We start from the raw sequence: 25,304 nt of genomic DNA, 5'->3' as shown, positions 1-25,304 counted from the left end.
ATGTTTTCTTCAGTTGTTATTTGCTGGACTCTCGAGTGGATGGATCCTAAGATGTCAGAGGCCGATGGAATAATACATCCATCGTTTTCACATTGGAGTATTTTCGTGTAAAATCTTCTCGGTAATGCCGTGTATCCTTATTCCGAGCTTACTGCGCATATCCAGATAGCCGACAAATCGGCAACGAAGCTGCTTTCATTATGGGATATCCGTCCATCTATGTCGGCATCGGGCATTATTGCAGAATATTGTGAGCGAAATTCACGTTTTTTTCAGTTCTTGGTAGATATATTTAGTTCTAGAGTTCTCTGTTCAAAATATGAATAGTTCTTCAGCATTTCGGGAAACAGAGACAATATTACTCGCAGGAATTTTAATCTTGTAAAAAAAAAAAAAAAAAAAAAAAAAAAATTGGCAATTTGCGAAAAGAATGATCACAATTCCGAATAGCTCCCCACGAATTTTATAGAAAAACCTAGTAGTGACATTTTTGTGCACATAATAGTTTGAGATAGTTGCAGTAATGAGGGAACACATTTTTACCGAGTGGCACTGCCGCACGCGAGAAAAATCACCGCCCACCAAAAAGTGCAAATATGTGCATGGTAATACATTCGAACTCGCTAACACATGCGAACTCGCCAACTGTTCTGTTAATGTAGTACGAAAGCCATTTACAAAAGTGAGACAACGCAGAGAAAATTTTGTAGCCAACGATTTCGGATAGTATCGATAGTTTAGTTTTAAGGTGATATGTCATTACACCGGTTGAAAATGACATAAACAAAACCTTTCGGTGTGCTGCCCGTCGTATTTTATCCTGACAACTGAGCAGGATCGCTGTCTTATATTAGCTAAACAGGCCACACAAACAGTATCTGAAAAAATACGTCGTTGTCCGACTCACTTTTTACCGACGACTGTCACAACACGTATCATATAGACTTGAGACAGCAACGACACGGCAGATCGGGCAAGTCTGCGCCAGTATAAGCTACACAAGATTTCACTGAACTCAAGTCAGAACGCGGACTTTTTTTTTTCCTATTCTATCTTGGTTTCGAAGCGAGTTATCTCGCTGTGCGGCGCAGTAAAGCGAAATCGAAATTACACCTTTGCAGTGTCGTCTCGTTGCTCCAGATGCAGTCTCATTTGTCTGTAGGATTGCTATTAAAGGGATTCTACTTAATAAGTATTCTGGTATTCTGCCGTAAGGCAGAATACCGTACATACATACGTAATAAGGATTCATTCATCCACCTTTGCTTACCACACAGCAGAAGACAAGCAGTAATGACGATATACGCATTTATGAAACACATCCACTGGCGAGAGTGCATACTCAGCTCGTTCCGTACATACCGGGCACATGCTACTGTTGATGGCGAGATTTGTGGATGAAACGCCAATAGCTCACGTCTGACAAAAGGCAACACAAGAGAACGATTTTTACTCGTTCAGTCGTGCGTGTATATGCGCTATTGAAAACAATGGTCAGCTCCCCAGCTTTACCGTTTACCTTTTATGAAACAATCTTTATCCCTTTCCGGAATACAAAGACACCGCTACGGAATGTGTTTCGTGGTAAACCCCAGATTATGATTTGAGACTTTGGAGTCCTCGTAGAAATTTACAAACCAGGTGCAATTCGGACATAGTTGATCTGACTGGAAGGTTTGGCCTGGTGTTAAGTTGCCCTTTTCTTTGTCGCCTAAAGATTATTTTATTCACTCCTCCCCTTATCGACTCTTAACACGGGAACTGCAGCAAGTGAGGTTCTTGTAAACGCTTTCGCATAAACAAAGACGATAGAAGTTGATCTCCGAAAGTATGAAACAACGAGGATAAAACTCGTGGATTCCCGCGGGCCTGTTCTCAGAGTGGCGTTATTCATTTTTCTGTTATAACCACTTACTCAAATGTTGGCTACAACATATTCAAAGTTTCGGCACAACGCAGTTGGTCGAATATGATGTTGGCGTTATTCATTTCAGTAGTTAGCAGTTGATGCGTTAAGATAGTGGTATCAGTCACTTGCCGCATACTGAATAACTCACCAGACCACTGAACAGATATACGTTGGGTCACAAACAAGCGTACACGTGGTATTGACGTTCTGCGCAGCAGACAGCGAACAACGCTCGCGACCTGCTGGTCTGTCAGTGTCCAGCTATTTTTGGAGACAAACCAACATGTCAATCGATAACCCTAGCATGTGTGTTTGCGCAGCGATTCGATGGCCTCGTTTACCATTCTCGTGGATTCGTTCATAACAGCTATAGGTCAGCAGCTGATGTTTCGATTGTCCTACACCTTTTTCAATTAAGAAAGCAAGTCGAATTATAGCTGTTAAAGTAAAGTTTGGGGGTCCCTAGGTGTGAGTAGCAGTTCAGCCAATAACATCAGAAGTCATAGTTATCGCATCCCAAAACTCTTACATCTGTAGTCTTCATAATAATTCGCGCACGCTAAAAATTTGTACTGTTTTTTCAGGTAGAGGAATTGTAGGTACATGTGCAGCCGTCAAACATGATAGGGAACACTTGCGATTTCGGGAGAAATTGCGCAGTGCTGAAGCCATAAAACTCGTCTTTCCGCCCGACCACCCCGATTCGTATTTGCGGTGGGCTTCTCTAAATCACTTTAAAATGAATACTGAAATGTTTGCTTTCACAAAGTCACTGCCGTTTTCTTTACCCTTGTCTCGGCGACATCATTGTCGACCAGCTTTTAGGCGTAACCATGACGCTGCTTCGATAACACACTAGTATGTTGCATGTAGTGTGAGATTGTAGTGTACGACCTCAATTCAGGTGTGATATACTGGTCTGATTTACAGGAGATTCTCATAGAAAAATAAAAATATTTTATTAAAAAGGAAAACACAGCTTACTTTGAAGCTGTTGCCGCATTGAGTGCGCAGATGCTTTTTAACAAAACAACTTCGAGCTAACGTTTTCAGGCGCTTTGGTTGGAACCAAATAAAGCAAGATATTGACGTTAGTCACACCACTACAGTTTAATAAGAAGACTGGATAACCAGTAGAACTTCATTATTCTAATTAATTGATTGGCTAGCATTTATCGAAACCAGAGCTTAGATTGGGCGTACCGTGTATTATACATCCAAAATGATGTCTAAGTTTTTTTGTTTCCTACCTATAAGAGATGACCCATTCCTTCATTCGTCAATCAGTCGTGTGTTTCTTTGATTCCGTCAAACAGGAGCACCTTCAGTGATGCGGAACGTGTGGAGGGATTTACTAACAAAAGAGAATCACTGTCAGAAAGTGAAGTGTACGCAATATTCACAATAAACTATCACCAAACTGCTTAATGCTATTCGGGTCTAAAACAGCTAAATATGAAGTAGTAAAATAACAGGAAAGCCGGAACTCTGGAAAAAGCTGCTTCTTTCCCAGTTATGTTAACGTCGTATATATTTGTCTCCTGCTGGTACGGAAGCTTAGTACTTACGTGAATACATAGGGGTTTTCCAAAGAAAGTAGTAACTGAAATTTATAACAGAGGCCAATTTGCAATACGCTTTGAACGTAGCCACTTGACATGCAGCTTGCAGGATTTTTCAATCTTTAATTGTAGATAATATATTTTGTTCAAAAAGTGTCTGATGAGGTATGATTTTACTTTTCTTTTCAGTTGGTAGAGGTTCCCAATTTATTGCTTACGTTAGAAGAGAGCTTGTTGAAGACTTCAGTACCAGATTATGTAATTGCAGTCTACTCTGCACAAAGAGGCAGAGTCGAGCTAAATGACAATTGTTTTTGTAGCTTTCATTGTGATTATGCAAATCACAGTTCTATCAGCATCTGTACTCAGCAGTTCACAGCCATAGGTGTGTAGGTTGTGGACTGTTCACCGAGAGAGATTCGGCTCTGAATACGAGATATAAAGCAATATTCATCTTCTACTTGTAACACAACCTGTAGACTTTGAACGCTGCGAGTGCAGCTTGCTCTGCCTTTGAGCACGAAACTCTCGGTACCTTCTGCTGATGACCCATACATCCGCATTTACCGTCCCCCCACTCGTGCGCAATAGGTTAATTTCCTTCTTTTTCTAGCACGTGATGTTCTCGCGTGCGCTCGAGTAATGTAATGGTGATATCACCCCTGCATCGTGGATTGTGCTCGCGACGAATATTGGTGCAACGACTAACATATCGCCAGTCTCGAAAATATTTATGCTTCCCGATCATCATAAGCTAGAAGTATCGACATCAAGTGGGATAAATTATGTACACGAGTAGAAAACTGAACACACCCAACAGAATGTGAAAAAAATGGGATTGTTAGCCGCCCATAAGTAACGGAAGATTTAGAAATGTTTGATGCGCTCTAAAAACATTTGTGAGAAACTAAAAATCCTATAAACGAGAGAACATATGTTACTTCAGCGATAATTGATAATTACAGTTTTTATGATAAGCGGAAGAAGTTTTTATTTGCTATTTCTTATACTCTTTGGCGTATCTGCTTGAAGTATTAAAAAGAAGTACTTCGCAAACTTTTCTTCTTCACACCCATGTGAGCAGGACTCAGTGACACCATTATTTCATTTACTCGTATTCAAATTGAATTTCAAAGGTGTTAAAAGATTTCCAGGAGGAAAAAAAAACATGGCCGTATGTCAGAACATTTAATTGATCTCTGCGCACTTCGCAGTGGAAAAGTAATTATTTCAAAATCAACACTGTGTTCAGCTTCTTTCTTTTCACTACTTCAGAGATCTGACGGCAGTCTTTTTCGGTTGTACGTTTTGTACGGTCCTCTATTCTATCTAGCTAAATTTGTGTCGTTTATATTTGCATGGTATATCATGTCACTTAATCAGTCAGCCATTCTTCCCCAGTCGATTTTCCCTTTTCATGTAGAGCTTTCATATTCAAAATTGAATACCTCTGCCGGTAGTGTCACTTTCCGTGGGAAATTAGTTTTTGATGTCTGTATATTGGAATTTGGTCCCAGCACTTGAAGCATTAACCCATATTCTTATCCTTTTTGTGGCAGTCCACCAATTTTCTGTTTTATCAATCCGATCTATTTTATATGATTTCCTTCCAGTTATTAAGAATGAAATAAAAATGAAACTGCGAAGAAGTTTTTGATTTTTGTTTTTCTCTTTTTTGGCTGAGTTACACGTGATAAATCAGAAAATAGGTACTTCTCAGTCTCGCTGGCGACAAAAGAAAACTGTGTCGAAGGGGGACATTCTCAGTTCGTTCAGATCACTATTTAGCGAGGTGCTACGCAGAAACCACTGAATGAAGGAGAAAGGTGGAAGCTAGACAGCGGCCACGGGTATAAATGAGGTAATGAAAATATCCGACACGAGGGCAGACGCACATTTCCAGTCATTTGGGGTCGACAGCCTTACGATTATCAGCTGTGACCCTGCGGCCCATAGATTTTGAGGTCAGAGCGAAAGTGTCAGGAGAGATGTTGAAAATGACGGACAGTGCGCAAATCGCGGAAACACAAGACTTCATCACGAAATAAGTTTCATGGGCTGGACGAAACTGCACAAATACCCACCAATTTACTATGGCGCGCGAACAATATTTGGCATTGAGAGCAGATTCCTACTGCAAAAGATTTAGTTGTTTAAATCGTGATCGGTGCCCAATGATGTTTTATAGTATTCCTGTCCGCCCTGGTAGCTGAGTGGTCAGCGTGACAGACTGTCAATCCTAAGGGCCCGGGTTCGATTCCCGGCTGGGTCGGAAATTTTCTCCGCTCAGGGACTGGGTGTTGTGTTGTCCTAATCATCATCATTTCATCCCCATCGACGCGCAGGTCGCCGAAGTGGCGTCAAATCGAAAGACCTGCACCAGGCGAACGGTCTACCCGACGGGAGGCCCTAGCCACACGACATGTCCATGTATATATAGTATTCCTTACAACAAAGCTGTTCAAATTCAGTGACCGGGGGAATGGAGTATTTTTATTATTTCGGAAGACGAATAGCGACTTGTAAGTATCCCGTAAAAAAAGGCCCAGTTCCGAACATGTTAAAAACCTGCATAGTATCGACTTTTAAATCATTTTCTTGAAAGAAAACTATCTGACTACACTTTATTTTTTCTTGTCCCTGAGAACTAGAGTGGGGAGGTCGTACACGCCTCCCCCTCCCCCCCCCCCACCCACCCCTTTGCCACCAGGAACGGGTACCCTGTATAAAGGACACTAACAGGCTCTCTACAGCATTTTTCTCCCTGGAAAGGACGACAATGTAATATTGTAATCCAGTGTTAAGTGCAATCTAGGAATAGTCATTTTGTTCTTGCATTCATCAAATCAAACCTGGATACTTCTAGTGCACTTTTGAAGACGTGATTGGTTAGAAACAATGCCTATGCAGTCCAGTGAGCATAGTCACCTAAAATGATTTAATATACCTTTTTCATGATCCCGGAAAGAAATTTTCACTCTGCAGTGGAGTGTGTGCTGATATGAAACTTCCTGGCAGATTAAAACTGTGTGCGAGACTGAGACTCGAACTTTGGACCTTTGCCTTCCGTGCGCCAGTGCTCTACCATGTGAGGCACCCAAGCACGACACACGACCCACGACCCATTCTCACTGCTCTCATTCCGCCAGCACCTAGTCTTCTACCTTCCAAACTTCACAGAAGCTCTCCTGCAGACCTCGAAGAACCAGTGCTCCTGGAAGAAGGTACTGGTGGAACTGAAGCTGTGAAGGCAGGTAGTGAGTCGTCCGTGGGTAGCTCAGATGGTAGAGCACTTGCCCGTGAAAGGCAAAGGTCCTTAGTCCAAGTCTCGGTCCGGCACACAGTTTTAATCCGCCAGGAAGTTTCTTTTTCATGGTATTCACAGGAAACAGTAATCTGGCAGGCCACTGAACACCAAAAATATGTATCACAGCTGGATGGAAGAAGCCAGTTTGTATTTGTTTCTCCAAGTGCTCCCTGTAGGTAAAACACTTTCTATAATAGCATGCATCTTCTGTAATACATGGAAAAATTATTTCACAGGAGTTTATCGAAACTTTTCAGGTGTACTCCTGTATGAAGAACCTCTATAGGGAAAGATTATGAAAGTTAACAGAGGTTTCTGTGGGGTATAAATAATTACTAGAGTGTGGTGAAAATATTTGGAAATTTGATTTAGCAAATTGATTAATTTAGACACTGAAGCATAGAATGATCTCAGCACCAGTGATCATTATCCAGTACAATAGGAAAGAAAAGAAAATACCACATAACACAATCACATGAGTTGTTCCTTTATTTATACACTTAAATTTCTTTATAAATGGGGGAATGTGCTATAGTGTCTGGCATTCTGACCTTCAGCATGTAGATGCTGAGGGAATTTTAATGTTATTGAAGATGTGCTAGTCTAGACTCTGCAGAAATATTCCATTTAAAAGAACTTAATATTTCGTTTTTCCTATTTTGAAAATTATTTTCCACTTTGAGCTGCACTCTTATCTCATGAAACTTGCTGCAGTGTTTAGTAGTTTTTCATTTTTTGAAGATGTATTTGGAACATTCTGCTAACTTTTATAATTAGTTTAAGGAGTTACATACAACTAGTCAGTTGCAGCATGACATTGTGTTTTGCAGGTGAAATCACAACAGATGTTTTACGTGTTGTACAAGAAGCTAGAAAGAAGACACTTGGACCATTTAACCCATCCTTTAATGTCCAGAATCTTTTGCTTGAAGGCCTCGATAAGGTTAGCAATAATTTTAAATATAACACTAGCTTTTTAGAATTTGTTGAGCTGTCTGTCTAACAGTGAAATAGCAAAATCTCTGAAACCACAAATGAATGTTCTCCATGATTTTGTGTTTAGTCGTGTCCTTTGCCCCATAATAATTTGCCCTAAGGAACTCCCTTATTTGACAACACTATTTATTACCTTGCTCTTTCTCCCATAGCCTAATCCAAATAGAAAACCTTCAGTGCACTTAATTCACTCACCGCTTTTATGTAATATATCAGCGATGTTAAATTTCAGCTTCCTTTGTGTGGGTGCTATGTATTATATGAGTAAGAGAGAACTATTGTATCTTAACTACATCTCAGGTATTCGTATTGCAGTGTACCTTGCTTAATGCTCTGTCGTTTTTGTAATTTTTAATTTTTTGTGACTGTCATAAGAATAGATTTTTTTCCCTGCACCCTTTCATTAATAGCTACAGTAATAATTATTTTATGGATTTGCCTCACATGAAGTGAACAGTTTAATTTCTGTGTTTACAGGTACTCCCTGAAGATGCTCACCTAAGAGTGAATGGAAAATTGCATATATCACTGACAAGGGTATATGATAGGAAAAATGTAATTGTGTCGCAGTTCAACAGCAAGGAAGATTTAATGCAGGTAAGCCCTCTGATAAAAATTTAATGCTTGTGATTGTGATTAACCTTGGACCTAAGCAGACAATACAGACAGTTTCTTTTTGGGGAGCTATACAAATGAAAACATGTTGTACTAAGTATAATTTTGTTTAAAATACAGCCAGTTTTACACTTTTTAAATGTAGACTTCAAATGTAAAGCCCATATTTTACCAAGATTAGCAGTGACATTTTATCATAATTTCAAAATGTATGTACTAGCTCCTGTCACAATATTCTGAGCAAATATTTCACAGGTGTGTTCCAGTGAGGCTTATAATCAGATCTCAGAATAATCAGTGGCCCTTCTGTTCCCCAATAAAGACCATTGAGTATCTATCACAATTTTTTCTGACTGTGGTTTAAAGTTAACATTCACTGAAACCAAGTGATATGCTTATTTCTGTTTCATTGGATTGAATTTACTCAGTCTGTTATATTGTGAGATAGGCTGCTGCATAATTTCCTTCACTGTAGCCTTACAAAAGATATCCCCAATAACTTTTAGAGTTATTGTGTGTATTATACAGACTAACAGCTTTTATTTGCATGAAAATGTTGTAAAAAAAATATGTGCAATAGTCATCTTAAGTGCAGTAATAATATATTGACAATGTGACAAAGAAGGCAGCATGACGGTGAGGTCTACAGTAGTATATCAGTCAAGGAGGCAAATGAGGCACTGTGATACTGGAAAAATACTCTACAAAAGTAGAGAACATTTGAAATACTTGATGTGAAGGAACTGCTGGCTGTGAAAATGGATTTGCTAAAGTTGTTACTAAGTATACATTTACCTTGACATAGTGCTATGCCTACACAGTCAACAGATCCTTATGGGCTTACGGGTGTGGCTCAGTTACATAAGCATTCTGTTACTGCTTTTGACCTTGTTTATTATGGTATTATTATTGTCATTTGCAGGCTCTACTAGCAAGCAGTTTTGTTCCAGTCTTCTCTGGGCTTCTACCACCTAGGTTCCACGGTATTCGGTACATGGATGGTGGTTTTAGTGACAATCTTCCAACTTTAGATGAGGACACAGTTACTGTTAGCCCTTTCTGTGGCGAATCTGACATATGTCCACGTGATACTTCGTCACAGCTTTTCCATGTGAGTATTTACAATCACAGCTCTATTTTACTAATATTTCACCATAAAAGATATGAAATTATTTAAATTAACATGTAAGTTAATAGCTGTCTTACCGAGACATTTCTCTTTTCGTAGATAAACCTTGCCAACACCAGTATTGAACTTTCACGTCAAAACGTATATAGATTTACAAGGATTCTTTTCCCTCCTAAACCTGAGGTGAGTTTTGAAGTAAAATGTGTTTGCTCCTATGAAATACAATAAAACTCTTCCATGCAAAATGAATGCAGCTTCTTCAACAGTATAATAGTTATTTGTTCCGTATTCTATTTTGTTGTATAATTCATTTGCAGACTTTAGCAAAAATGTGCCATCAAGGATTTGATGATGCAATGGCATTCTTGGCAAGAAGAAATATGATAAACTGTAACCGCTGTTTAACTATCCATGCGTCATATGAGATTAAAGATCCTCTCAATTTCAGCACAGAGTCAGAATCAAATTGTGAAGAGTGCATTGCACACCAAAGGGTAGGTAAATGTACCTGGAAATTTTTAAGCTGTACTCACATTGTTTTGTTCTGAATTTGTTGTTACAATTATTTTTTTTTTGTTACAGGCTGCAAAAATTGCTAAGTTACCAGAAGCTGTTGTCTCAATTTTTCAAGATGCTATAGCTTCAACTAATAATGGTTTCACTAACTGGATTTTCCAATACAAAGGAATGAAGCTGTTATCAATATTGAGTTTGCCATATGTACTGCCAGTCGACATCATGTATGCCACATTCACAAAGTGAGTCAACATCTTGTGTTGTAGTTATGTTCAACCTATTAAGCTTACAGCATCCTGTTAGGATGTAATACACTTTAAGTCTCACAAATAACAAGCAATTCTCTTTATTTCCTCTTCAAAGTTACATATGTATGAAAACATAATTTTTGAAATTAGTGTGATCGGCAACAAATTGGAGAAGCGTTCCCATCAAATGCGTGTAGTTGGAAACGCAATCATTCAGCCAGAATTGCATGTATGTGGCTATAATGGTGTAATTCCGTCACATGCCCACTCACTAGTGGAAGCTGACAGGTAAGCAGTTCAGTGTACTTATGCAACAGCTACAAAACATGACATTGTCAATGTGTTTTGTCAGCTTCTGTGATTACAAATCTGCCTACCTGTGATGCTTCCTAAGTGACATGGGCTTCGTGTGAAATGTCTCCAAGCATTTTGTAACATTTTGTCCAACTTATTTATGTGAGGTGTGCTTCTGTTATGGTGTTGAAAATTCAATCCAGGCATTAAACTTAGTCCTCATTGTTCATTTTGATGTTGAAGATGGAGGTTTGCCTGTTACCCGGTATAGTATTTTGGCCAAGTTTTGATCACCTATTGTTTTGCTCCATAGTTCCTTCGTGGAATGTTATATATGCTTACAAAAAAATGTGTTGGAAAATGTCACATTGTGACCAAGCTTTCCATGTGAGAATCTGTTTAAGATCAATGTAGTTCAGCACTTAAAATTCTGAAGTCTTATGTGGACTATGTATGCTAGTACCCAATCTATTCACCAAATCAGGCATCCTCTAATTTTCCCTATTTCACAATCTAAAAATATTTGTGGCTCAAAAAACCTTTGTAATCTTATCTGGGGCATCACTATGATGGTACCACAGCTTTCCAAATCATGAAAATTTTCTTCTTCGTAGTACTTAGATTTTGTTGATCTTGTTTCAACTGGTGTTGGGTCTAAAGTATGAATTTTTTTGTATATTCTTTTTGTATTAAATTAACTTCTGCTGTTAATATTATTTCTTAAAAAAGATAGTGTCAAAACTAGATCAAACTTAAAAAGAAAATGTTTGTGTGTGTATTGAGGTTATTTCACAATTGTGATGTTGATATGATTTAAGAACCAGTCTTGTCTCATAAGTAGGGAACTGAAAAATTCATGCAAATCCTGGCTCAAAATGCAAAAATTATACAATAAATTGAATTTCTGAGCAAATTGTATCCAGTTGAACAGTTTTATTAGAGATGGTCAGAAATAGCTTTTTTCCATATATAAATATTGAAAAAGTACTCAGTTTTCATTTACTGGAATTGCAAATCATCTATTGAAGCCCAATTTCTAAAGATAATATGCGTAAGAAGTGTTTTCAAAATAAAAAGTGCACAAATGCAACACCGTGTCAGTGCACTCAAGGACCTGATGTCACATCAATTCTGGGCATGATAATTTGGTGTGATGCAACATAGAACTCAATCATGGGACCTAGCAGCTTAGAAAAAAGAAATTGATATGTTTGACTGCTGGCTAAAGTTCAAAAGTTGGTGTAATGCAGTCAGTTTAACATGGTAGTTTTATGTGGTGGATGTTTGGAACTGTGGTTGCATTGAATACAAGTAGGGCCTAAACTACCCTCTTTGCAATATTATCTACGTAAGCAAGCAGTTGCGCATAGCTGTTACCTAATGCTTTGCATTTTGCGTTTCTCGTTGTTTTCTTTTGTGATTTTGATAACTCTCATTTGCTCACACATACGGCCAACTGCCTGTTAATAATGTGTGCACTCTGCACTACAGTGCAGTCAGAAAGCGAAGACTGATTCGCTCTCTCATAAAGGCTTACCTTAATCCGCAAACAGTTATTTTTGGTGCCACTCCTACCCAGAATACCTTGTCAGTTCTACCTGTAGTGTTTTCAAGTATGAGTCGCGTAGCTATGAATGTCCACGATAGGTCAAAATAAATACTCAGCAGATTTTGTGGTTATTGAATAAGGTGGGAAAAGAAAAATTTTGAGAAACACCTTAAATTAGAGGCCTGAAAGCGATGTTGCTCTTGACAGAAGTGGTCATTTATTGAAAGGTTAAATAGAGCCAAAAGGTGAATACGCGAAAAGATCGTTGCAGGGAAAAAATGAAGTAGTTCCAAAGGCAAACATTCCAGTCAAAAAGATCCCAAATGGCCACTATTCCTATTTTGATGCAAGTGAAGAACATGAATTCAGATGTTCATGCACTAATTTGAGAATTTCAGAAAAATTTGTGTATAACATTAGAAAATATTACTAAAATCTGTTTCTACCACTTGTGACAATTAAAAACAATGTCAGTAAAAGGCATGTTCATTAATAATAGCTTGTAATATTATTATTATTAGTTTCCAAACTTCTGGTTTTATCGTCTCAGGTTCGTGGCTGCAGCACCACACATTGGTAATAACTTATGGAATATCAGCAAATTTATGATTCAGCAGGTGTCAGAACTCTTTGAAAACATTAGTAAAACACAAAAATTAGCAGCATCAATAAACTGCCAACTTGCAATCACAAACTTTGGAGGCTGTAAGTATTGCTACTGAAAATAATTAATTGCAAATAGCTTATAAACATATGCAGATTGTAACAATTTAATTTCATATTTCAGCTAAATATGACATTGACACTGGAGTTGATGCTCCCTTGAAGTCAAAAATGAATTTAAACTTCACACTGAATATGGCAAGCAGGTATGTCTACACTTTTAATGGAATTGTAACGTTACCACTCCCTTCCACCTATAATTTTTTATCATTATATGGATGATTCCTCTTTAATTTACTATTATGGCAGAAAGTCAGTACTGCATTTTATTGATCATATGAGTAGTATAGGTTATGTTAATTTTAGGGTGGATGTGAAGTAGGAGATATAGCAGCCCTTTCCCTTGCTAGGGGATGCTCCAATACGAAATGTAAAAATTTACTCAGAATTTTATTTACCCACAAAGTATACACTGAAAGAAATGAGCAATAAAAATTTTAGCTGCTGAGAGAGATTGAAGGATTTTAATAAAATTTTTGCAGTTTATTTTTGTTACACATAGAACCACTTTTAATAGCAGTTTGTATAGTCCTACCTACAAGTCTACCTACCTAGCATGCAAATCAACAAATGGCAGAAGTAACTGTGACAGCAAATTGGCACATAGAGTGAAAATCCAAGACCACTGAGATGAAAATTTAATAGTACCAGAAAGGTCACATATCATTCATTTTTGGATAACTTCCAGTTCACATCAACAATCGAACTGTCACAGATTTATTTTTTACCAAGGCGACTAGCACAGAAGGAAAAATTATTGCAGAGTTTGACATGACATTACATTATCTTCCATCACTTCAGTCAATAGTTGCTTTTTTGAAATGGTATAGCAATATTGTTGCAAGTTCTCATAACTTTTGAAATAGATGCATTTGACCTATAATGTGATAGTTGTTTAGTTTATTCCTTGTTGTTGCTTCATAAATGTGAATTGCTATTGAGCACCTAGGACCAGTTCAGTGTTTTCTTGAAGATATCTGTCTCACATATCAGCACAAAATGATCACCACATAATGTTTCTTTTTTCTGTGTAGCAATACTGAGTAAAAGTACGCAAATCTTAGATGGGGGATTAAAACCATTTTCAGTAACAAATAAAATTGGACATACTGCATCTTATGAAGGATAGTCATGACCTCGGAGTTCGAGATTTGTGGTACCATATGAATGTGGCAGTAGTCTAATAGAATAGTCCAGTAAAACCATTTCTCAGCACTCTACTCAATGCTAGGGGGCTAGTGGCTCATCAGATACAGCAATCTAGTAAAATATTATTGGCTGAACATAGTTAAATTTATTTATTCCATGCAAGTGGGGCTTCAGTGGAGTAGATTCTGAATTTTACATTCTGATAGGAACAGTGATACTGTAGATGACGTATACATCATTGGCACTGATGTAATCACTGATTGTAGACAGGAAGACAATCATTTAAATCTGTGGGTTTCTATCACCTCTTTGACATTCATTTGTTTCCCTGATACTTGACAATGGACGATAATGTAACACTCAGAATGTTATACTGATTTGATGTAGCAAGTCCACTTCATAATACAATATGTTTGTATGCTACATTTTGGTTATGAATGTTTGCCCATTTCTTCATTTTTGGCTGTATCTTTTTCTTGTAAGTGGTGAGTTTATGGTTACTGGATTTAAGGGATATACAGTCTGTTATGTTTTGTTGCTGCTATAGTTAATACGTAAAACTTGAAAATAAAAATTCAGATGGATCCTGTCATCTTCACTGTATTATATAGGGTGATTCTTAGTAACATTTAAATACCCCTGAAGTGATGCAGATGATGTTGAGATAAGTAATGCAATGTAAGACACATGGGGTCACAAATGTTGGGAAATCACTAAAAGTGGATCACACACGTCGTCATGTATCTTGCTGCACATGTAGCAGTTGGGCTCGTCGATCCTATCACCACTGGTAGGAGGCAGTGTTTTACGTCACCTCACTGAGGTACTCTGTTTCTATTCTTCATTATCCAGTGTGATATGGTAGTACTTGCAGTAGTGGTACAATAATACAATTTTTGAAACTACCTGACAGATGAAAACTGTGTGCCACACTGGAAGTCGAACTCGGGAGCTATGCCTTTTTCAGGCAAATGCTCTACCAATTGAGCTATTCTTGCGCAACTAAGGACCCATCCTCACAGCTTTACTTCCACTAGTACATCTCCCACCTTCCATACTTCACAAAAGTTCTCCTGCAAAACTTGCCAGAGTAGCATACGTGGAAGAATGGAGTGCCACCTGAGTAGGAGGCAACAGGGTGCTGTATATGGTTGTGATAGATATGATAGTTATCCCAAAATGCTTAATAAGATGAAAATAAATATTATGTTGATGACCTAGGCAAATGAAAGTCCACTCAGTGCTAAAGGTGGTTGCAAATGTCCGAAGTGACTTCTTGTCTAAAAGGATAAGATATGCTACTTTATTGAACAAAACAAACAGCCTATGGATAAAGTTATGAGTATTTACGTGGGAACACTTCTTGTCCTAATAGTGGCAAGTCATGTAGAGTTGTGCAAAACATTTCTTTCTAGTGACAACTAAATAATTCATGGGAACATTCAAATCAGTTTACTACCACAGATACCATATTTTTCATTCATATAATGTGATAACTGAAAACTTACGCCAGACCAGGCAGCGAAAGTAGACCAATATTACAGGAATAGTCAGACTATTGTTATAATTCTCGCATATTGTCTCAAGACTGTGGTTGCAAAAACTCCACAGTATTTCTAAATTACAGTTGCTTGTAAAGTCAGGCAGGACGGTAAGAGTGCTGGGAGTGTACTCAAAGAAATTCTCTTCGTAGTCACATTGTGGATACTTGGCATGATTCACTCATGCTGCAACTCAAGAGTGGAAGCAAATTGGTTCTGCAGTCTCATCACTTCACTTAGTGTTTTTGCATATTACGGAATCTGACAACTATGACAGAAAGCACTTTCATCAGAAAGCCTCAAACACCACCAATAAAAGTAAAATCCACATAGTTTACAAATTATTATCTTAGTTCTGGTGTTGCACAATTATCTGATCTCTGTTAGTTTCTCTACATTATATTGACTTTGGATCTAAAATGTTACAACCACTCTTTCATGCCAAAGATTACTGCTCTGCTCTTTGTGCCTGTATAACAATAAACGTTTCATTCTCCCAGTGACCTCACTTAAACACTGAGTACAAATAAGAAACTTTTAAAGTAACCGTTGATAGATCTGCTTTTCAGTCATTATTAATCATATTTCACAAAAGATTGATGAATTTTTCTTTCAGGGAACGAAAGAATATAGTCAGAGCTATAGAACAAAGGAGATGTAGTTCGGCTATGAGTGAGATGCCACTTGATGATGACACTTTCGAGCAGATACTTAGAGTGACATCAGAGCATGAAACAGTTATAGGATTTTATTACCAAGACAAAAATAACAGGGTAAGTTCACTGCTACCCCTATTATAATAAAAATGTTTTATCCTAAGAACTTAAAAGTGTAATTCAGTTGTACAGTAGTGCTGGACATTTTATCTGGGTTCTGTTTGTTCAGGTAACAATGACTGAAATATATGATGTGACTGATGTTGATTTACCTGGAGCACTGTCACCTGAAGAGCAAGAGAACAACACTTACCTGCAATTTGATGAAGACTTTGATGACCCTACCTCAAGTACATGGCCATCTCAGCTTACTCTTAATGGGCCATGTAAGTAAATAATCTTTTTTGTTTCTGTACTTTGTTGGAACTGTTAGAAATAAAAACTTTCACTTTGCACTTTAGTTTTCAATGAAGTTACACAAATGGTGATTACTGGATGAAGTCACACTAACAAACTTTTTTAAACGAACATTGATCTTTTAAACAAGCAATTTGTAGTATGGGTTGAAGGAAATGGTGAGGAGAAGTTATGAACAGCAGCATCATGCTATATTATTGAGGCTGTATTGTAAGTTTAAGTTATGACAGAAATACATGTGCCTTACCACAAATCTCAAATCAGTTCACCAAGGAACACATTACACAGTCTTTTATGTGGGAGGAACTCATTCTGTACCTTAAAGTTCAAAATCGGTCAGAAAATAATTTAATTACCATACTCAGTCATTTGAAGACAAATTTAGTAAATATGGAAATGTTAAAATAACATTAGTCATTACTCAGAACAAAACAACAAAAGGTGGTTTTTGAGACACTAAATATCCGCCACTTGTGATAGTCATCTGAATTGGTAAGGCACAAAATAGTGAATGGTTCGCATATTGTTATATGTGAGTCGAGTGATTGGTATTGAAACTTCAGGCGGACAGACAGCAATGTTGCCGAACATGACTTATAGCATTCTGCCCCAGTCTCTCTTTGTATGTGTTCTCTAGCAGCAGAAACAAAACCATTGACAACATGCAGGTCATATTTGTACGTGCGAATTTATTTATAGTTGCTACTTGTAATATATTGTCTTGAAAAATTGAAAAGAGCTATTTAGTATCTAATATGCTGAAATATCATGAAGTTATGTCAAATTTCACAATATAAATGAAAACTATTTTCTCACTTCATTGTCCATGCACAGTTTTTATTTCCATTGTTAAATATTAGCAATATTAATTACATCTAGAATGAGTCGCTGAAAATTTAGCAGTATATTCTGAAGATGGTACAATATGGTGATAAGTCGATGGCCTGCTCACTCCTCACATTCTTTAGTTTGTTGTAGTTGTGCTAATCGAAAAACACAATTCTCATTACTCTCATAATCTGATTTAAAATAGTCATCTTCAGTACTGCTCGAACTATCACTGCTCCCTCCAGTTCTGTAACTGAATTTTCTATGCCTTCATTTTTGGCTGCCTCTGTGATAACACTTGTACGTGACCAATTTCATGCCTGTGCCTTTTAGCGATCACATCAATTACGTATGTCAGGAATCGTGGTTTATTTTGTGCCACAATTTTGAGTAATTGTGCCTTCTTCAAAACTTCTCTGAGATCCACTTTCCATGATTTCAGCCGCTGAATAATATCTTCTTTTTTCATTGTCAAAGTTGGTGTCCTATCATGAAAAATGGAATTGATAAGGGGCATTACCCATCATAACGCCACTACGGCAACTTGCAAGTGAATGAGAATGAAATGATGATGAAAGACACACAACACCCAGTCATCTCAGGGCAGAGAAAATCCCTGACCCTGCCGGGAATTGAACCTGGGACCCCATGTGCGGGAAGCGAGAATGCTACTGCAAGACCATGAGCCGCGGACTTCATGGTAATCACATCTCTTTTCTGAATGAAACATTAACAAGCAGTTTGGCACAAAACTGTCCAATACGCCTGCATGTAAAAGAATAATTCGCCCTCCTTTTCCAACAGGCACTGCCATGTTCGCCTTGGGTGTTCCATCACTCATAATGAATGGCTGGTATTAACCCGCGTTTCTTCTACCCATACTACATTTTAGAATCTCACACCCATGATTCTGTGCAGAAATCTGCACCATAATGGTTCTACATGTGTTCTTTCCATCAATATATTCTGTCTGTTAAACACTGGATAGCTGAAGCCTATGTCTTTCAGCACTGTACGTAATGAAAATTTGCTTTGTTTAAAAGATCATTTTTCTGAAATGATGCAAGTAATTTAGATAGTGGGATGTTCCCTTCTCTTATAATAGCCATATTTATGATGAACATAGTGTCTTCCTTGTAATCTTCAAAGCTGTCACTTGCTCCTTCCTCAGCTCCTTCTTTCTGGTGTGTACAGCCTTGTGCCACTCTTACCACACTCTATACTGTACTGTTCTTTCCCTGTTGTTACAGCAGTGTTCTTGCTTATTTTCAATGCTGCTGCAGCCCTCATAACAACCTGAGCATCAGGAAATAAGTGGTTACCATTTTCCTTTCCTTTTTCAAAGTCAGTTCTCACCGAACACACCAATTTGCGGGCTTGCCTGTCTAGTACACTTTACTTCGTCCATTTCACTCACATGTTGGGCTGGCACTATTTGTTGCACTTAATATTGTTTAAAAAGAAACAGAAGCAAATAAATACTAACAACATCAAAAATGAAATAAACCATGAACTGAACTATTAACACACGCAACAAAACGACAGCACTGGTTGCACATCACACTTGCTGGTATGCTCGTGACACATGCGTGTCGGGTTTGCAGAGCGTCAACATGGCTTGTGCTACCTGCTCAAGTGCAGTCCGTTGTTGGGTGGCTACCTGTGGTCACTAAGCAACAGAATGGCGCTACTGAGCTGTCAGTACCAAAGACTCTTCTCCCAGACTATAGCTGGGTATGTGGTTGTCATGAGACTATAGGGTTCAATAGTCTTCAGGCCTCAACCCTTGGTATTTGTGGAATACTAGTAGTCCTGTGTGACTAACCACATTTATTATTATGCTGCTGTTTTGGTATTGCCTTCATTTCCCTGCAACTGTATTTCCATCTTATATTTAAGAGACCTACCCAGTAGGTTTAACATAATAAATGAGATAGTATTATCATTATTTATGCTCAACCTCTTGTATGAAAAATAGTGTATTGTTTTGTGTATACTACTTTATTCTTTTATCACAATCAGTTCCATTAATTTTCTTTCACAGACTCTCCCTATAACAACAGCATGGCTAGTATTTCTGATTTATCACTGGATGATGCTGACCATATTGCTGCAGAATCGGCCAATGTGTTTTCGGATCCAGAAAGTGAGTGGAACGGTATGCACAGTAATGGCTCATTCTATGCCGACACATCACCAGACAATGGTGAACAGTCATTACCAGAGTCGGAGCAACAGACACCAGAAACTGAGAGACTATTGACAAGGAAACCATCTTATTTGGTGTTGACAGATTAAATGAGTCCACAAATTACGTAAAATGACTGATGTGCTGCACAACACTCAAAATGTACTGTTGTGAATTACACTGTGAAGATATTCTGCCAATTCAAAGTAGAATTTCTATTAAAAACAGTGTGTTTTTAAATATTAAACTGTTCAGTGGAGTCATTGCATAATGACAATAAACCTTGCTGCAAGGACCTGATATTTACATGCCAGTGTTCTTACCAATAAGTCAGTTGAACAGTTATTCATTAATTAGACTCCTAAATCAGCAGTACTAAATTGTCATGTAACTGGTAACTGTAACTGTAACTATCAAGTGACCTTTCTCTGTTGTGAAATGTACAGTCCTTCAAAAAAGACAGAGAAAGCAAGTTTTAAGAACATTGTAAAAGCGTACTTAGTAAGTGGAAGAGTTATTTATTATTTAATTTATTTATTTATAAATAAAGTTATCATTAACATGCGAATTTTGTAAAAATGTTTGTAAATAGAAATCAAATCCTCCCAATACCGTAGAAACGTAAATTAATTTTGCCTAGAATCTGCTTTTATGAATGTCTCAATGTTAAAACACCTAGAAAAATGTTTTCAATGTAAATTTTATTATAATGACATAATTGTGGACATTCTTCTTCATATTATTATTATTTTTATTATTATTATTCATAACCAATGAACTGTGATAACTGTATATATGTATTATAATGTAAATATATGCCTTGTTTTGTAATTAAACCATCATCTTTGATAAAAGGTTTGCACAATTAATTACTCTTGGGCCCCTTAACTCCCACTGACAAAGAACCTGAGAGTTCTGATAAAGAACCTGAATGCTTCGGTTATATTGTCAAAAACAATCTGTTAATGGTTACTGGATTCTGATCAGAATATTTACACAACACAGAATTGTAGTGACATTTATGAACAAGTACACTTACATACTCAAAAATACCTTAACTTGCATAGAAATTGAGCCGAGACATGAGTAGCAACTTAAAACCTAGATGAACTAAAAGCAAAATAATAGTTACTTTATTTTCCATGGGCAATAAGTTACTTTATTGCTAGCTAAAGGAAAGGACAAGGGAAAGAGGATAAATTCTATATTAGATTTAATTGCATCCATTAATTCAGTCGTACACGGTGTTTCATAATTACCATTATGAAGGTAGGATGTGAGTCTAGTTAGCCAGTAACAGGCAGAAGCAGCCACTGCAGGCTTCTTTTGAAATGTACATTAACAACAGATTATGGTTAGTGCTAAACTACTCATATAGATATCTGAGAGAATTACCTTGTATTTAAATATCATGTCACCATAGCCATTTTTCAGGTGCTTTTATTACAGCTGTGTATTATTATTATTATTATTATTATTAGTAGTAGTAGTAGTAGTAGTAGTAGTAGATCACTAAGCCTCGATCGTCTAAAAAATTGCAAGAGAGGTTATCAGGTTTTCTTTTGCTTTGTTTTTGAATATACTGGAATTTCGTGTCTGCCAGTAACCTTTTGTACCAGAATAAAAATAAAATAGACTCTATTCTGAAGTAGGGATGCACAGTTATATTGCTATTTCTTTTACTTCTAGCATTGTGGTTACAAATTCTGTAGTTCACCTAAATTCACTCTTGTTATTAGACATATATAACAGTTAGGGAATGTGTATTGGAAAAGAAAAAAGATGTAAGAATCCCTAGGTTCCTGAAGAGGCTTTTGCATGACAGTCAGTTGTGAACTTCACAAAATTCTCTTACTGAACACATTTGCAGAATTGTACTTTTCTAACCTTAGCTACATTGCTCCAGAAGATTATACCACAGGACAGTAGTCTAGCCATCCCATCTGCATGTCAACACACTGAGATATCTGTACGTGCAAGGCAGACAGAACTGAGCTTTTTGGTTGGCTTACCCATACATTGGTGCCACCTGAGTTTATTGGCCATGTGGATGCTTAACAGCACAATAGCAGAATGAAAAGGAACCCCTGTATGCCATAAAAATGGGAAGTAAACACCCATAAAACTGGGAAGTAAACACTGCCATGCACCTCACAGTGGTTTTCAGATTAAGGATGTAGTTGTACCAATGTAAGCAATTAGTTTTATTGAAAGAACTGCCACAATTCAGCAAGTAGCATGAAATGTTAGACAATGAAATAATCTGTACATCATAACAGTATGGACAATAGTCCTGTTGCTAAAACAACAAAGGAGGAATTTAGACTCACCTAACCGAACTATCAGTTCAATAAGTCACAGCTGCAAAATACTAACGCGAATTCTTTACAGACAAATGGAAAAACTGGTAGAAGCCGACTTCGGGGAAGATCAGTTTGGATTCCGTAGAAATGTTGGAACACGTGAGGCAATACTGACCCTACGACTTATCTTAGACGAAAGATTAAGGAAAGGCAAATCTACGTTTCTAGCATTTGGAGACTTAGAGAAAGCTTTTGACAATGTTGACTAGAATACTCTCTTTCAAATTCTGAAGATGGCAGGGGTAAAATACAGGGAGCGAAAGGCTATTTACAATTTGTACAGAAACCAGATGGCAGTTACAAGAGTAGAGGGGGCATGAAAGGGAAGCAGTGGTTGGGAAGGGAGTGGGACAGAGTTGTAGCTCTCCCTGATGTAATTCAATCTGTATATTGAGCAAGCAGTGAAGGAAACAAAAGAAAAGTTCGGAGTAGGTATTAAAATCCATGGAGAAGAAATAAAAACTTTGTGGTTTGCCGATGACATTGTAATTCCGTCAGCGACAGCAAAGGACTTGGAAGAGCAGTTGAACGGAATGGACAGTGTCTTGAAAGGAGGGTATAAGATGAACATCAACAAAAGCAAAACAAGGATAATGGAATGTAGTCGAATTAAATCGCGTGATGCTGAGGGAATCAGATTAGGAAATGAGACACTTAAAGTAGTAAAGGAGTTTTGCTGTTTGGGGAGCAAAATAACTGATGATGGTCGAAGTAGAGAGGATATAAAATGTAGACTGGCAATGGCCAGGCAAGTGTTTCTGAAGAAGAGAAATTTGTTAATATCGAGTATTGATTTAAGTGTCAGGAAGTCGTTTCTGAAAGTATTTGTATGGAGTGTAGCCATGTATGGAAGTGAAACATTGACGATAAATAGTTTAGACAAGAAGAGAATAGAAGCTTTCGAAATGTGGTGCTACAGAAGAATGCTGAAGATTAGATGGGTAGATCACATAACTAATGAGGAGGTATTGAATAGAATTAGGGAGAAGAGGAATTTGTGGCACACCTTGACTAGAAGAAGGGATCGGTTGGAAGGACATGTTTTGAGGCATCAAGGGATCACCAATTTAGTACTGGAGGGCAGCATAGAGGGTAAAAATCGTAGAGGGAGACCAAGAAATGAATACACTAAGCAAATTCAGAAGGATGCAGGCTGCAGCAGGTACTGGGAGATGAAGAGGCTTGCACAGGATAGAGTAGCATGGAGAGCTGCATCAAACCAGTCTCAGGACTGAAGACCACAACAAACAATAATTGAACTGTACAAAGCTCTCCTTTGATCTCATTGCAGTTGTGTGATGACCAGTAACACCCACTTGGTACTGCATCAACATATATTGACCACATTTTGCATGAAAAGTGGATGATAATCACAGCAGTAATTTGTAGTTAAGATTCAACTATTTATAAGGACACTTACAGTGGAACGGACAGTAAGGAAAGTGAATCTAGGTGGCACAATGTAGACACAAGAACTACCCTGCCAGCAAATAAACATGCAGCACATATACCAAGAAGCTACTGCTGCATCCAGGTATTTTTGCCTCCTACTATTGACCTTAAGTTTCACAGTGTTTCTAGCAATGGCACCAAGTACATTCATAAAATTGTTGCTTCTTATTACTGCCAAAACAACAGTATTCTGTCATTATTTTGTTAACATAGTCACTACCCTGGACAATCCTTGTATTTGAAATCTGAATGTAACTTACATAGGTGAGTGTGTGGTGAACAAAGCTGTAGTAACAGATCAAAAAAGGTATGAAAAGAGATAGTTTGCAATAATTGATTAGTGTTGCAGAAACCTAAAGCTGGACACAACTGCACTTACTAGTTCATGAAACTATTTGTGTTCATAGTTGTGCTTTGCATGAATTGAGCAACTACATACTTTAACAGGTTTTTAATGGAACATCTAATTTCAATGTAGGTATTTCTTAAAAAATTACAAACCATATTTACACTCTCTCTCTCTCTCTCTCTCTCTCTCTCTCTCTCTCTCTCTCTCTCTCTCTCTGATTAGTCAGTACTTACCTTTAGAATGTGCAATTCTCAATAATACCAATAGGCGTATTTGTAAATGAATACGGCATTCCCAGTTTACAGAACAAAATGTTCCTACTTCAGCCAGGAAACATGATTTGTTTGGCTTACATTGGAAAATGAGGAGTGGAGGGGACACAGGAAATATCAAGACTCCACAGTGAGGGGTCCATCTGTTAGAGGAAGGGGGTGGGATGGGGGAGAGGCAAAGTTGGAGAATCTGTCATAGGGAATAGGAGGTGAAAGGTGACATTAGTAAGAGATAATAGAAAGAACAGTATGAAGTTAAGATGGATCAGAAGAAGGCAGAAAAAAGGAAAGTAGAGGGAATAATGCTATTAAAAAACAGAAGGGAAGATGGCAGAAAGATTGAGAGGATAGGTTGGAAACTATGTTCCCATCTCCAAAGTTCAGGTAATCTATTACTGCTCAATGGCACCCAAATAGCTCCTGTGATACAGCATATGGTCAGGTCTCTTGAGTGATTTTTCATGGGATGGAACTAGTTCATTCCAATCAGAGTACTCAGTGTCACATATGAAACGTTCACTCTTGCGAAACTGCCACAACAATTTGTCAGTTCGTCTTATTCGGATTTCTTTCTTGTGTTTGGATCCCGAATCCTTGATCTGGCGCTTTAATTTTATATCTCACCATACATTAGCCATAGAAAAAAACACACACACACACACACACACACACACACACACACACACACACACACACACAAGAAAAAAAAAACGATGCTAGTGATGTGCACGTTTCCTACACAGCGCTAACCAACACTACCGGATCCTTCTGCACAAGACGCGTTTCAGTGTCACTTACACAGTTATTATAATCACAGAGATTGGCTTACATTAGAAAAATTCCACATGAGATTGTATGAAATCAAATTTTTGAAGGCTGCAATTCATCGTTGCTGCTGGAATATGAGTCATATTTATATGACAACTCTCAGTATGGTATTGCCAGTGTGTAATGTTTTGTGTATTAACTTTTCGTGCAGAAAGTCGTAGGATCCAAACTTGTGCAGGACAGTGACGTTTTTCTATTTCAAAATCTAATCAAAAGACTTTCATTACTATTTTTATGTAATTAATTGATTTAAATGTATTTTTTTCTAATTTGCAATACTTTGCTGTGCCATTTTCATTATTGTATTGACTTTTTATTTGCCCTTATTCTTCTTCTTCCTATCATTCTTTAATCATTTGGAATCTGCCTGTATCATCTATAACCTACAATCATGTGCCAAACAGGACTGCTCA

General features: G+C 37.6%; 1 protein-coding gene across 1 annotated transcript in view; it reads left to right on the top strand.

Moving 5' to 3' along the window:
- The window catches only part of LOC124622110 (patatin-like phospholipase domain-containing protein 2), a 31,968-nt gene extending 11,536 nt beyond the window's left edge, over window positions 1-20,432 (top strand). The window contains exons 2-12 of the mRNA XM_047147718.1: window positions 7,609-7,721; window positions 8,252-8,371; window positions 9,312-9,500; window positions 9,618-9,701; window positions 9,836-10,012; window positions 10,101-10,276; window positions 12,676-12,830; window positions 12,913-12,994; window positions 16,155-16,311; window positions 16,424-16,580; window positions 19,484-20,432. Of these exons, the coding sequence (XP_047003674.1) occupies window positions 7,609-7,721; window positions 8,252-8,371; window positions 9,312-9,500; window positions 9,618-9,701; window positions 9,836-10,012; window positions 10,101-10,276; window positions 12,676-12,830; window positions 12,913-12,994; window positions 16,155-16,311; window positions 16,424-16,580; window positions 19,484-19,737 (1,664 nt within the window). The 3' untranslated portion in view covers window positions 19,738-20,432. The remainder of the gene's footprint in view (window positions 1-7,608; window positions 7,722-8,251; window positions 8,372-9,311; window positions 9,501-9,617; window positions 9,702-9,835; window positions 10,013-10,100; window positions 10,277-12,675; window positions 12,831-12,912; window positions 12,995-16,154; window positions 16,312-16,423; window positions 16,581-19,483) is intronic.
- The last annotated feature ends 4,872 nt before the right edge of the window (window positions 20,433-25,304 follow it).

This window comes from Schistocerca americana, chromosome 7, assembly GCF_021461395.2.
Source record: "Schistocerca americana isolate TAMUIC-IGC-003095 chromosome 7, iqSchAmer2.1, whole genome shotgun sequence".
Classification (NCBI taxonomy): Eukaryota; Metazoa; Arthropoda; class Insecta; order Orthoptera; family Acrididae; genus Schistocerca; species Schistocerca americana.
This window is presented reverse-complemented; position numbering and strand designations above follow the sequence as displayed.